Source organism: Neltuma alba, unplaced genomic scaffold (assembly GCF_004799145.2).
Source record: "Neltuma alba isolate B1F8T4 unplaced genomic scaffold, ASM479914v2 tig00004685_pilon, whole genome shotgun sequence".
Lineage (NCBI taxonomy): Eukaryota > Viridiplantae > Streptophyta > Magnoliopsida > Fabales > Fabaceae > Neltuma > Neltuma alba.
Genome location: NW_021633817.1, coordinates 1 through 14,581, shown reverse-complemented (window position 1 = coordinate 14,581; position 14,581 = coordinate 1). Strand labels below are relative to the sequence as shown.

Below are 14,581 nucleotides of genomic sequence, written 5' to 3'. Positions count from 1 at the left end.
TGGTTACAAGAGAGGTAATTACCCAAAAAAAAAAAACAGAAACTAAAATATTAGGGAAATTTAATCCCAAAGGCTCCTTAGCCACTACGGTCTGCAGATGTGTCAGAAATGAATCCGAAATGGATCGTCTTATTTGAGTATTAGCATTGTGCATTTTGTTAGTACAATAAATCTTATTCTTAAAGCACGATAAATCTTAAAACCTTTTTGACGCTTATTATATTGCTAGCATACAAGAGTGCCAACAAATCTTAGTACATGTTCTTGCCCAAAGAAAAAGAAAACAAATCTTAATATGATTGACTTCTATAATGATCCACAATTTTCTTATTTCTGAATCTTAAGATCTTTTTAGCATTCTTTTTATCCATCCCTTTTAACCCTTACTCTAGTCTGCTCTAACCCCAATTTCTCACTCCTCCTGCTATTCAATTTCGACAAAAACTCGTCTATAATCTACATCGAACAATAATTAAAAAAATAAACGTTAGGTGTATAAAACAAAAATATGGATAAAGAGATTTTTCACGTCTCTACTTAAAAAATAAGAAACATTTAAATATAAAATACAAAAATTTTCACGTCACTATAAACAAACAATGAAATAGATAAACTACAAAAAATTTTATCTGTATCTTTTTATCTTTTAATAAATTTGTCTTTTAATAAAAAAAATAACAGTGAAATTATATAATGACCATCATACGAATAAAAGTTTAAAAAAAGTCGCATTCCCTTTTCTTTGAGTCATAAGTCATTATCAACATAATAGAAGAGACAGACTAAGATAAGATAAGATTTTCTCCTGTTAAAAGTAAAATACTCCCAAACTGCCTAATATATAACAGTTTGATTTTAATTCTAAAATTTCAATTCACCGGTCTATTATATTTATTGTTTCTTTTCTCAAAATAATATAAACTGGCATGTAATTTAATGTTATATGAATGTTTTAGAGAGATTTATAATTAATTAATTTAACTTTCTTAATTTATTTTTATATTAAGAGTATTTTTTATTTGCTCTCTTTCGGTTCAATGTGCTCACTGCGGAGGTATCCACGTGTAAAAGGGATATACCGTTTGGCGTTAAAAACTTGGAGAAAGATAAAGATGCACGAAGAAGGAAACATTTTTCTTGCCAGCCGAAAAAAAAAACATTCGAGCTTAAGAAAACATCAATATGCCTTAATTGTTCTTTACCAATTATCACTCTTGCAAGTTATTCTTCGCTAATCTTTTTTTTTTTTTCGGAAAAAAAATTCTGACATTTTTTTTTTTTTTAAACTGTTATGATACCTCGCCCAATCAGGCAAGGATCAGACAACTGAATTTCAAGTTGTAACGATGACATATAACATGCACAAATATTACCGTTTTACAAATGAAATTCTTGGTATTTTGCATATGATGTGTCCTGATTTAATTTCTATCATTAGGATGATAATTGGGAAGTCTCTCAGTTTCCAACCAGACCATAAGATCGTAGATCGTGGGAGTCTTTTGCAAATTAATTTCCATTTTTTAATAGATGAAACCAATGTTTTATTTCCACATTTGATAGGCTTTTGAGGAAAATATGATTGATTTTTCATTTTTCCCCTAAGATTCGTTTCTAGTGCTAGAAGCTTGGAACTAAATCGAACACAATCACAACTAATTTTCCAACCATGCGATAAAAATATCATTAACTATATACCCAAATTTTAAACAGCCTAGTGCTTAGCATTTATAACTGGCGTAACGTGCATCTAGCATTTTAAATATTTTTTTAAATGCATCTAATACTCTAAAATATTTTGTGATACATTTAGTACTGTAAAACATTTTTCAGGTGCATCTACGCATCTAAATAAATATTTCATATTTCAAGATGTTCGGGTGCATCACAAGATACTTTAAGTTACTGAATTAAAAAAAAAAAAAACTTTTAGGCGTTGCATCAATCTTAATGGCTTATAATTTGTAAATTAAGAAACACCTACTAAACACTACCAGCCGTCACCCGAACTACGAACGTGGAAGGAAAGCTAGAAAGGCACGTGAATGATAAGGTAACAGTCTAGTGAATGGTAAGTAACACATGGAAAATTAAAATTAAAAAGAGCATCGATATCCGGCAAAATAAAATAAAATAAAATCGGGAAAGTTGAGGAAAAGTTTTCACTCAAAATTTTATTAATAAAAAAATCTCATAAATTTTTATATACAAAAATACCAATCCAAAATATTTACATTCTGATTTAAGTCATTCTCATAAAGAAGTTTTTTAATGAAAGCTTAACTGTCTTGTTCCGCAATTATTTTGTTCTTTATCTTGACCGCAATTCTCGTGCGAGTTGGGAAGATTATTACTAATATTTTATTAATTAGTTAAATAATTAATTAATGGGAAAAGGACTTTCTCTTTTATATTAAGAAAAGACGTTGCCACAGGGCTAGAGGCCGCATCCCCGAACTAACCGGTATTTGTCCCTTTCAGTTTCAAGCCGCCCATCTTTGAATTTGATTATTAGGTGATTACCATATTTTTTATGATATTTTATTATTAACTCAAACCTGCTTTATTTTTACTCCTCTTTACATTTATGTATCAATCAATTACATGTGTGAACTGTTAGATGTAAATTTAATGTTCGGGTCAAATTAATTGGATAACTTACCAATTATATTTACATGACCACTGTAGCTTGCTGGAAAAAAATGACAGCTGTAGTTTAATCATCAACTTTTTTTCTTTTTATTCTTTAAAAATCTGTTGTATGAAGAAGACAGCAGGTAATCCACAATTACTTGAAAAAATGACCAAAAAAATAAAAATTTGTAAATATTAAATGAGAAATATCAATAAATTTTTTTTCGTCATTTACAAATTTAGTGGTGTTGACACAAAATAAAGTGTTGTTTCTAATCTCAATTTGAGATTTAGTAATTTTTAATTTTTTTTTATCATTCTTACGGATTACTTTACCGTTTGATTGATGGATGATTTTCAGTGAACAAAAAATTGGTTCAGACTGACCGGTTTAATCAGTGAACTGATCAATGGACCGGTTTGGTTTGAATACTAAACTGGAAGGGAGTTTGAACCGGTCAAACTGGTGTGAATTGATAATAAATTGGTTTGAATGATTAAGTTGTTATTAGTCCTATTTTTTCTCATGCAGCTCGTGATATGTTAGCTCCTATAAATTTAAATGAATTTTAATGATAATTTTGGTATTAATGATTATTAATTTTAATTAATGATGAATTATAAAAATGAAAATTCTCAATGTTGTTATATTTTATTATTGTTACAGTCAAATTATTGTCATATTTTTTTATATTTTGTTATTAGTGATTGTTAATGTTGTTATATTTTATTATTTTTAATTAAATTATATTATTTTAATATGACTGGTTAGGTCCTGAGATGACCTGATTCGACAAACTGAACCTTGAACCACTACCTCAATTAGTTTAGTGTTTGGTCCGGTTTTTTATTCCTTGATAATTCTCAGTTTTATTTATTACACCGTGAAGGTTTCGTTGGATAATTAATTAAAAATAAGTGAAAAAGTTAATGATCAAGAGTTAAAAATTGAAATTGAAATTGAAAGAAATGTCTTGCCCAAAAAACAAAAGCAACAAATATCAATTTGCGGGAAGCTACTTGGACAGTTAATTGACCTCCGAACGCCTGCTCCTTCGGTATTCCATAGTCTCTCAAGCATCTGTCTCTTAATTCTGCCTTCCCTTGTGAAGTTATCATCGTCTGATGAAGGAATTGTAGGGTTTGCAACGATGGGCACTGCGAGGAGGCAATTGAAGGTCATGCTATGGAAGAACTGGCTTCTCAAAATTCGTCATCCGTTCGCAACAAGTGCCGAGGTTCGTCATTTGTCATCCTTTTCCTTTTCCCGCCTTTTTCCTTCCATTCTAAGTCTTGAAGTAGTCCTTGCTTTGATTTTATTTGCATGCTTCTCTAACCTGTTTTTTGTGATCCTCTATTTGTACCTGATCATCTATACGAAGTTTGTTTTCACATTTTACTCCTTCCGTGTTTTGAGTGAACCTTGTAGTTGAGTGATGTGATGCTTGTATTGAGCAATCCTAGTTTGCTTTTTTTTCCTGAGAGTAAGGTAGTCTACCCCTTGAAGCTGTTGCTTTATTAGTTTTTACCGTATATGTAATTTACTGGTAATTTCGTCTTTATCTTCCTGGAGTGAATGATGGGACAGGACTGTCTCTGATAGATTTGGTGTTGTTTCGCTGATAATGTGGGCGCGTGATCTTGTTTTCCTTTCTAATTTCGTCAACAGTAGTATTTTTCATTTGAATTTGGTGAAGAAGGATTCATCAATGTCAGAGTTCTGACGTATCACTCAGTGGTTGACAGGTTTTGCTCCCAACTTTAGTGATGTTGCTGTTAATAGCTGTAAGGACTCGGGTTGATACACAAATTCATCCGGCGCAACCGTGAGCGTTTCCTTCTATTTCTCTAACTTTAATCTATTATCTTCTGGCAAAAAGAGAAACAATGATTTGTTTCCGAGTGTTTCCTCTTTTCATCTCTCACATTTAGGAATTCGAGGAAGAGAATAGAGTATATAAGAATGAAATCTTGTTTAAATTTGAATTCCATTATATGTTATGTAGTAAATCAAATTGGATCTCAGTACTTGGTCTATATGGAAGGAAAACGAAGCATATCTTTTTGAATTTTATTTTTCAATGTTTTTATTTAGAGTAATGTTTTTATGAAAATGGAACAGGCACATCCGAGAAGAGATGTATGTAGAAGTGGGCAGGGGTATTTCTCCTAGCTTCCAACAAGTTTTGGAAGTTTTGTTGGCCAAGGGAGAGTATATTGCCTTTGCCCCTAATACAACAAAGACTGAGCAAATGATAGACATAATGTCAATGAAATTTCCTCTCTTGAAGGTACCCTTTCGTTTTGTGTTAGCTTGTTGTTTTATGCGCCTAATTTTCTTGATTGATTTGTGCAATATTTTTCTTTGCTGGCTGTCCTCTTTTTGACTTTTCACTTTTGTATCAGGCTTCACTGTGGTTGGTTGAGTGATTGCGTTTGATTAGTATGGCTGCTTAGGCTTTCTCTATTGCTGGTTTAGCTAGTGTAGCTTTGTCTATTGTTCTATGCTGCGCATAGAGAACTGAAATGGTCTATTCTACATTTCACATTACATTTTTCATCCTTTTAAATATTTCTAAATTCATTGTAGAAAAAACAATTTCAGCAGTGATTTTTATTGCATTTTGTTTGAGTAGACATCTGAAATAAATATATAGAGTGATGATAGCAGTATATTACAATACTTTTCTTGTGCATAGAGTTCGATGTACTATCATAATATGTGATTATTTGAAGTTCTCATGGCTCCATGCAAGTGTACATTTTAAAGCTAGCTCTCTAGAAACCTTGTTGCAAAGTAAATGTAGTGAACATACATATGTGTGTTCTCCATTCATGTTCCTTATAAATAATTTTCACAAATCAAGCTAATTAAATTTTGGTCATGATTGTTGAGCAAAAAAAAAAGAAAATGAAAAAAAAAATTCCGGTCATGATTTGCAGCTTGTCAGTAAAATATACAAAGATGAGGCAGAGCTGGAGACTTACATACGCTCAGATGTTTATGGTAGCTGCAATCAAGCAAGGTAAACTCTTTTGTGGCGTTGAAGGCTATATGATGGATTTTTAGGTCACTTATTGGGTTAGTTGCACGGTTGAATGGAAATTTAAGTCATATGTTGTTTTGTGATTGATTGAGAGAGCAGATGCTATGCTAATAAACTTGTTTATATGGGCTTAAAACTCAGTGATATTTCTCCATAATATAGATTTCTATGTTTATTCAAGTTTTAAGTGAGTTTGCAAATTATTGATTTCTTCGGTTATATCATGGTGTATGGATTCACTGTAGGATCTTATGTTATGGCCTTTAGTAATCTCAACTGCCATTGCCTATTAATAATGCTTGAAGTGTTGTGGGCTTGTTCCTGCTTAAATTTATTTTTTGGTTACATCATTCTACCAACATTTAGGTTCGGGTGATCATACTACAGTTCTCTCAGAATTTTTGTTTTTGGGTGCGTGTGGATGAATGACATACTCACACCTTATGAGCTAATTTTACTTTCAAAGGAGCTTTATTTAAGATATGCAGCGGAATAGGAGAATATTACGGAATCTTTAGCCTTTTTATATTTCTCCTTTATCTTCTTTTTTGTGCTTCTGTTCATGATCATGTCTCCTGTTCTGCCTCCCCCTGTAGTCTTTGCTTTTCTCTTATTTTAGACACAAAAAAAAAAAAGGGCGTAAGATGAGATATGTAAAATGTTGCCAAGTTAATAGTAATTAGAGGTTCGTTGATAAGTCTTAATGAGTTGATTCACTCATAATTTTTATCTCTTTACATTCTTTCTATTTAGGAATTGCATATATCCAAAAATCAAAGGAGCAGTGGTATTTCATGAACAAGGTCCCGAGTCATTTGATTACAGCATACGCCTCAATCATACCTGGGCTTTCTCTGGTTTTCCTGATGTTAAAACCATAATGGATACAAATGGCCCTTTTGTCCGTGACTTGGAACTTGGTGTTAGTGCAATACCAACAATGCAGTACAGCTTCAGTGGGTTTTTGACTGTATGTTTCACTTTCTTCCCAACCTTTATTGTTTTTGTCATCGGAGAAATATTATTGGAAAGAGCTGTATGTTTCACTTTCTTCCCAACCTTTATTGCTTTTGTCATGGGAGAAATATTATTGAAAAGAGATAAGAATTTGTGTGTGCAGGAAAGCACAAGTTAGAAGGATGACAAAAAAAATAAAAATAAAAATACAGGATAAAACATAAACTAAGAGGACCTAGAATGATTGAAAGCAGCTCAATCTTTGTATTTATTTGTCGCCTTTTGTGGAAGATATAAGAACACCAAGGTATGCTAATTATACTACCATAACTAATTACTGCTTTGAATTTCGTATGATTAAGAGAGCTAGTTATGTCCAATGTTCATATTTAAGGACATGATTAAGGAAACATCTAATGAAGGAATTGAGTGATTTAGAAAGTTATCTAAGCCTAAGACCTCCACAATACATACTATTTTTCTTTCTCTAATCATGCCTTTTTCTATTTATGCCTTCTGTAGAATCATTTTTCCTCACAGATGTTTATATTTTGCAACATATACCTTGTGTTGAGAAACTAGAACCTCCTTTAAGATCGATAAGATGGCAAGTCCAATGTTCATGAAAAATACATTTGTCTGGGAAAAGGGTCATAGTTGCTATTTCATTGTTTTATAGATCGTTTATGTAGATTTACATTACAATTTTGTTTCTCTCTGTCTCGTTGGACCCATGCCTTTGAAAATTTGAGGCTTCATTATCTCCTTTTTTGAATGTAATATTTATATTTTACAGGAGGGATTAATGATTTAGTATTTTCTGCAGCTCCAGCAAGTTGTTGATTCATTTATAATATTCATGGCTCAGCAATCTGACATAACCCCTATCACGGAAAGTGTAGAGCATCCTCTACCACACTCCAATGATACCGATTTGTCTTTGAAAATTCCTTGGACTCAATTTAGTCCCGCTCACATACGAATGGCTCCCTTTCCCACTCGAGAGTACACTGATGATCAGTTCCAGTCAATTGTGAAGAATTTCATGGGGATTTTGTAAGCTTCTCTCCAATAATTTTATATTCTATTTAATATATTTTTCATAAGAACATTTTTTAAAAATATCCAACAAGCTATATCTTTTCTTTGGGATTTTGGCATGTAGGTACTTATTGGGATTTCTGTATCCAATTTCTCGACTGATCAGTTATTCTGTGTTTGAGAAGGTTTGCTAACATTAGCTTTTGAATTTGAGAGACTGATTTACCTATGCCCTTCACTGTTTGTTACATGAATGTGCTTTTCTATTTTGAATTTCCTTTTTTATTAGATCTCTTTCCTCACAACTGATGTTTTAGAAGTCTTTTACTTACTCTTCTAAGTTCTTCGCCTGATATATTGATCAAAAATTCCAGGAACAGAAAATTAAGGAAGGGCTTTACATGATGGGCCTGAAAGATGGTGTGTTTTATCTCTCATGGTTTATAACATATGCTTTGCAGGTAAACTTTTGCTATTCCTTTTTTTAAAAAAAAAAAAATTTTTAAAAAATTTTTCTTTTAAAAATAATATGGGGCAAAATACCCTAACGGTACTTATAGCATACTGTATTGTGGGTATGCTGTTATGTTATTCTGTGTGTTTTTCTTGCATTTTTTAAAATATATCACCAAAAATAGTTCAACTCATGCTTTTCTCTTATGGGATAAATACGTTGATAGATCCAAAATATAAATACCAGTATGGTTTTTTTTTTTGGGGGGGGTCAAGATGGGGAAGCATGATCGTTTTTTGAGATTAAGTGTTCTCTCTCCCTATGAGGCTGCCTTATCTTCTTTTCCCGTAATTCTCATTATCTCTAGCAATTTATTTTCCCTCTATTCGGAAAAAAATTAGAAAATGAATAGAGGCATACCCCATCTGCTCCACTCATTTGGGTTGTGTTAATGACTTAATGAGGAATTATAATGGATCTCCTGGTTCTGCAATTCTTTGCAGTTTGCAATCTCGTCTGGAATCATCACAGCTTGCACAATGGGGAATTTATTCAAGTATAGTGATAAGACACTGGTGTTTGCATACTTCTTCGTTTTTGGGCTTAGTGCAATTATGTTGTCATTTTTTATATCTACATTTTTCAAGCGGGCCAAAACAGCTGTAGCAGTTGGAACCCTTTCTTTCCTTGGTGCCTTTTTCCCGTATTACACAGTGTATGATGAGGGAGTCTCTATGTAAGTGTTCGACCTGTTCTGTTTATTGTGCTAACTTATATTCCCAGCTACTGATATAATTAATTTGGGGTTGCCAACTTTAGTGTCTTAAAGATTATTGCTTCTTTGCTTTCACCTACGGCTTTTGCTCTGGGGTCTATCAACTTTGCTGATTATGAGCGTGCTCATGTTGGACTTCGCTGGAGCAACATATGGCGGGTAAGTCTCTGCAACAGGGCCTTTCATTTCTTCTTTGGAGCTATTGTTTTCTGGTCCGAACTTAAATAACATATTGATCTTACAGGATTCTTCTGGAGTGAATTTTTTGTTTTGTTTTTTGATGATGCTGCTTGATACACTGCTGTATTGTGCGATTGGTCTTTATCTTGATAAGGTATGTCTTTGATTAGTTGAATCTATCCTATGTTTTCAGTCTGTGATATAACCTGCAAATCAAACAGCGGAAATGGTAGAGAAAATATCCCCATAACTTCTATGACATTGGGAAATGTAGAGAACTACATACTCTAATCACTCACTCACTATTGCTTATCACTCCCTAAGCTCAGAACACACGCCTCAATGGAAGAAAATAGGTTCATAGACCCAAAGCATGCAAAAAAACAACCTCATAGCTTGGTTTTTGAGAGACTAGGTCCTCCACTCGGCTAATACTACTAGCCTACCTCCTAATATTTCCCTACACCCCTTTTACACACTCCCACCTCACTGACACTATCAGAACATGCCTTAACCTTCATTGTCCCCATTCTGCCCTTCGCTTTCATGTGCTTGATCTTGGTCTTGGTCTTTTGGACTAGACCAACTCTCTTAGCCTATCTTGTGTACACTCAGCCCCATTTCTTAACAAGGCCCATCATCTTGATTACTCAAGAATGGGACTGTATTTATATTTAATTTCTTCTCTCCCTTCTTGTAGGCCAGCAAATTTCAAGAAGTCCATTTCAATTCTACACTGCTTTTTACAGGGAAAAGAAGCATACAAGTCTAGAAAGATATACCTTGTATTTATTTATATAACTTCCATGTTCTCTTTCTCATCATGAAGGTTCTTCCAAGGGAGTATGGATCACAATATTCGTGGAACTTTATTTTCCAAAAGGGATTTTGGAGGAAGAAACAAGCTGTAAAACATTGTTTCTCCAATTCAGACATAGAAATTGCTGATAAGATTTCCAAGTCAAAGGAAAATTTTCTAGTAGAAAACGCTATCAAACCTGCTATAGAAGCAATAAGTTTGGACATGAAACAACAAGAGCTTGATGGCCGGTTTGTCTTATACCACAGAAGTGCATCGATTGTGGTGATATTTGATACTTTGTCTACTGATTTTTTTTATCTCTGTTTTGAAAATTATAGGTGCATTAAAATTAGGGATTTGCATAAAGTGTATGCTTCTAAAAGGGGGGCTTGCTGTGCTGTTAACTCATTACGGCTTACATTGTATGAAAATCAAATTCTCGCTCTTCTAGGTATGTGAGTTGAATCTATTCATTTGGTGACAATTTCTACCTGGGTCTATTTCTTTTGCTAATAAATAAGATAAATTACTATATTGAACTTTGATGTCTTGATATTTGATAATTGTAATTCTCTATAAGAGTTTGAAACATTTATTTCAAATATCTCCTCGTGAAATCTGGTGTTTATGGGTGATGACTTCCTGTGTTGTAGTGAGTTGTTCACTAAGATTTATAGAATTTTAGGTATTAGAGTCTGAATTTTTCTCTTATTTTTCACCCTATACATGTTCCTTAGTTCTATTCTGTAGACAGAATTCAGTGAGCTTTGCCACATCCTTTCTCTTGTTACTATTCTTTGTTTTATTGTTTCTCGGGGATATCTTATCCCTCACCCTTGTACCTTCCTTCTCTACTTTAATAAGCTTTGTGCCTGTGTTAAAAGAATTTTCATTGCTTGTTGTATGTATATATTTTGGTGTGTTGATTTAAAGGGCACAATGGAGCTGGAAAAAGCACGACAATCTCAATGCTTGTTGGTCTTCTTCCTCCTACTTCAGGGGATGCGTTGGTGTTTGGAAAGAATATTTCAACTGACATTGTAAGTTGAAGTGGCTTGATGCTTTGCTTTAGTTTATTGAATTCTGATAGTCCTAAATGTCCTCAAATAAATGAAAGGTGTCATCAATGTTACAATAGTGTAAAATGTAGTAAACTTGTATTATCAAATAATAGTTAAATGATGTTGACCAATGTATATACTAATTAGGTGATTTACATGCTTCCTTAATGTGAATGTAATAACTTGAAGCTTTGATCTTCAAGAGTATTCACATGAAGTTATCTTTTCTGCTGCCAGTGGGAAGGTCATCTGCATCTATGGGAGAAATTGTATTGATAATTTTCTTTATCTTTTGATGTGTAGGATGAGATACGGAAGGTTTTGGGTGTCTGCCCCCAAAATGACATACTTTTTCCAGAATTGACTGTGAGTTGGTTTTTACTATTTCTAATGTTATGTCGGAGTGGTCTATATGCTTTTTGGAATAGGGACTTTTTACTAGCTACCACCTCAGTGGATAGTGTTTTGAGCTTCTTCTGACAGCCGGTGTGATGAACCTTGTTCTAATATAGTAGCCTTCATGATTATAGCGGGCGGCTCCTGACTGCCATTCCATTAACAACACTGGTCTTATCATCTATTTCTACAAATGTTCACACACATTGGGAATTTCTTTCATTAAAGAAAGGCAAATCCTCAAAATCCTTAGGCAGAGGAGTGGGATAAGAGGAAATGCTGACTGGGATCGAAAGCTTTGATGCTGATAACTATCTAAAACCATATGCTATTGGAGGTTTGGTTAGTTAGTGACTTTGATGGAAAAAAGTTTTGCCCTTAAATATTGGAACAATGTCTTTGTTCTAATTTTGTAGAATTTGATCATGGAGGATAATAAGCCACGATGGGAGTGGGATTTGGTTGCTTTTATCTGGTTTGTATGGAAATAGCAGAATATTTTTATTTTGGGATGGAGAATTTCGTCCTTGTATTTTGTAAGGGGCACAACCATTTTTTTGGTGGTTGGGGCTTTCTTTGTACCAATCAATTATTGACTTCTTTAGTATAGGGGTGGGTTCTCTGATATGCTTGCAAAAGGATCGGACATATTTTGAGCTAATTTTTGCTTTCTGTTATCCTTAGGATCACACTGGCATTTTCTGCTTTTCCTCCGATTCAAAATTATTTCATTTTCGATTACAAAACTAGATAAAGTTGTCAACTATTTCACTCTGCTGTGTGTTTAAATACTCGGATGAGAGTATTGTTAATATTTATGATTTGTCTTATACATAGCTTTCTAGTTTTTTAGTTTTTGATGATTTTGCTTTATAAAATAAATCTTTATGGTTTACCTTATGTTTTACCTTTTGCAATGTCTGATTTTCATTAACTGGACTACACAGGTGAGAGAACATCTAGAAATATTTGCAGTATTAAAGGGTGTGGAGGAAGACTGTTTGAAGGATGTTGTTGCTAATATGGTAGATGAGGTGAGTTTATTATTTTTCAGTTATTATATGAGGAAAACTCTGATCTGTTTAGACTTCAGAAAATCTTTTCTTTCGTCTAAACCCACTTGGTCTAAGTTGTGCAAAAAACAGTATCATACAAACTGGATTTCACTTGGAAAAACTTTTGAAGCCAAACAACTGCTTCAATTTTAGCTTTGTTAGGTCATTTCTAGTATTTCCTTGTATTAATTTTTCTCTTTTTAGAGCACAAGGAGATGTTGCCCAGACATTGAGGTTTGAATGGGTGTGAGTGTGCTAAGGAGTAATCACCTTGTTTGGTTGGGAGGTGTTTTGTAGGCCTAATAAGGAAGGGTGATCTTGAAAGTTTGGTGTCTAAAAATTATTGTGCGAGACTGGTAAAATAGTTGTGGTGGTTTCCACTTGAGACATTTCTAGTATGAAGTTAGCATTGTTGAAAGGATTAGAGAATTAATGAATCTGTTATAATCCCTCATCTTGTCTGTGATAGTTTGATGTACTTCGTCAATCTATGATAAGACCCTTTTATGAATATGTATGATTGGAGTTCAATTTTTCACTTAAGAAATCCCCCCCCCCCCATTTCTTCAATGATTTTCTTCTTTGTTATTTGGTTTACAGCCAACCTGGTTAGTTTGATTCTATTGCTTGGACAGGTAGGTTTAGCAGATAAAATTAACACTCTAGTGGGAGCTCTTTCTGGCGGCATGAGAAGGAAACTGTCTCTTGGAATTGCATTGATAGGGAACAGCAAGGTTGTGTTATATGAAGGCTCATCATTGTCTGTTCATGTGTTGGAAAAACTAGAATGTTTTGATCCTCTTTTGCAGGTTATAGTTCTTGATGAGCAACTAGTGGAATGGATCCATACTCAATGCGCTTGACTTGGCAGTTAATTAAAAAAATAAAAAAGGGGAGGATAATATTACTGACAACGCACTCTATGGATGAAGCAGATGAACTAGGCGATCGGATAGCTATCATGGCCAATGGTTCTTTGAAATGCTGTGGAAGGTTATCTTCGTTTTAAATTTTCTTTCTTATTGTTTGGAGCTTCATGAAGCAAGTATGAATAATGAATAATATATGGAATTTACTATTTAGAACTGGTCCTAAGTTTTTTTGGTAAAGAAAAATGAAGTTCAATGGGAGGAGAAAATGATCTTTCTTTTTCCCCTTTCTAAATTTCTGGAGTAGGTTTATAATTGATGGATATAGTGATTACCGCCTGGCATTTGAATCTCTATTTACTATGGCCAGTAGTTCAATTTTGGACTGTAAACTAGAATACTTGATTGTTGCTTTTGTGTGTCTCGTGACTTGCTCAGTGCTTCAGCAAGAATAAGAAAGCCCAAGTTTTATTCAGCATGTAATTTAGTCAGTTCTTGGTGTATTTGGTTGGAGCAGAATGCTTTCATCTTCAAGGTTCATTTTGACCTTGCATATGTGATGTGCATGGTTGCGTTTAAGGCTTTTATTGGTTCATGCTTGTTTTCCATTTCTGGTATACAGCAATTGGAAAGTGCTGTAGCAGTTTTAACCTTTTTGGTTCTCTATTTCCTTTAGATTCTGTTTCAGATTCATGTTAGCAGAACATAAACAGCTGAGGGTGTTGAAGTCGTTAATAACCAGTTCAACTGTTGCTGTTAGGAATTCAGTTGCCCCAACTGACTTCCACATAAATGAACCATGTGCGCTGGGTGGGATAAAACACCAATGGACCAAGGAATTCGTCTTCCCCCTCACAACACTTCTCAATCTCCTTCCATTTCCTTATCAATTTATAGAGGAGCTTGATTGCTCTGCCTAGCTAGAGATTGTTTATTTATTGATCTTCTGTTGGTTTTGGGAGATTTACTTGCCCTCCATATTTATAATATTTTAACTTGTCAGCAATAATTTTTTTTGCAAGGGATGCAAGGTAAATTACGCTTTAGTGTTATTTTCTAGTTGAACTTGTATCTTCTAAATATTCTTTAAAACCTTGAAATAAGTTACCATATCTTCTTTTTGTTGGTGTACTCAAAGTAGTTGATTGTGAAGTAAGTAGTGGGAGTATATTCAAGTTTTCTTATTCTAATATTGATATACTTTTTCTTTCCCTTATATTGTGTGATCATTTTTTTGACAGTTCCCTTTTCTTGAAGCACCACTACGGTGTTGGTTACACTTTAACTCTTGTGAAGGTTTGCTTCTAGCC

General features: G+C 33.7%; 1 protein-coding gene across 1 annotated transcript; it reads left to right on the top strand.

Annotated features, from left to right (window-relative positions):
* Positions 1-3,699: 3,699 nt before the first annotated feature.
* LOC114745464 (ABC transporter A family member 1-like) lies at positions 3,700-13,229 on the top strand (the record flags this gene model as incomplete). The annotated part of the gene is made up of 18 exons (XM_028933617.1): positions 3,700-3,872; positions 4,381-4,460; positions 4,757-4,925; positions 5,578-5,660; positions 6,435-6,651; positions 7,465-7,694; positions 7,804-7,864; positions 8,054-8,140; positions 8,637-8,869; positions 8,953-9,067; positions 9,153-9,242; positions 9,918-10,138; positions 10,229-10,341; positions 10,824-10,930; positions 11,255-11,317; positions 12,295-12,381; positions 13,038-13,136; positions 13,212-13,229. Coding segments are annotated over exons 1-18 (2,160 nt in total), but the record flags the coding sequence as incomplete, so codon positions are not given.
* Between the last annotated feature and the right edge of the window lie 1,352 nt (positions 13,230-14,581).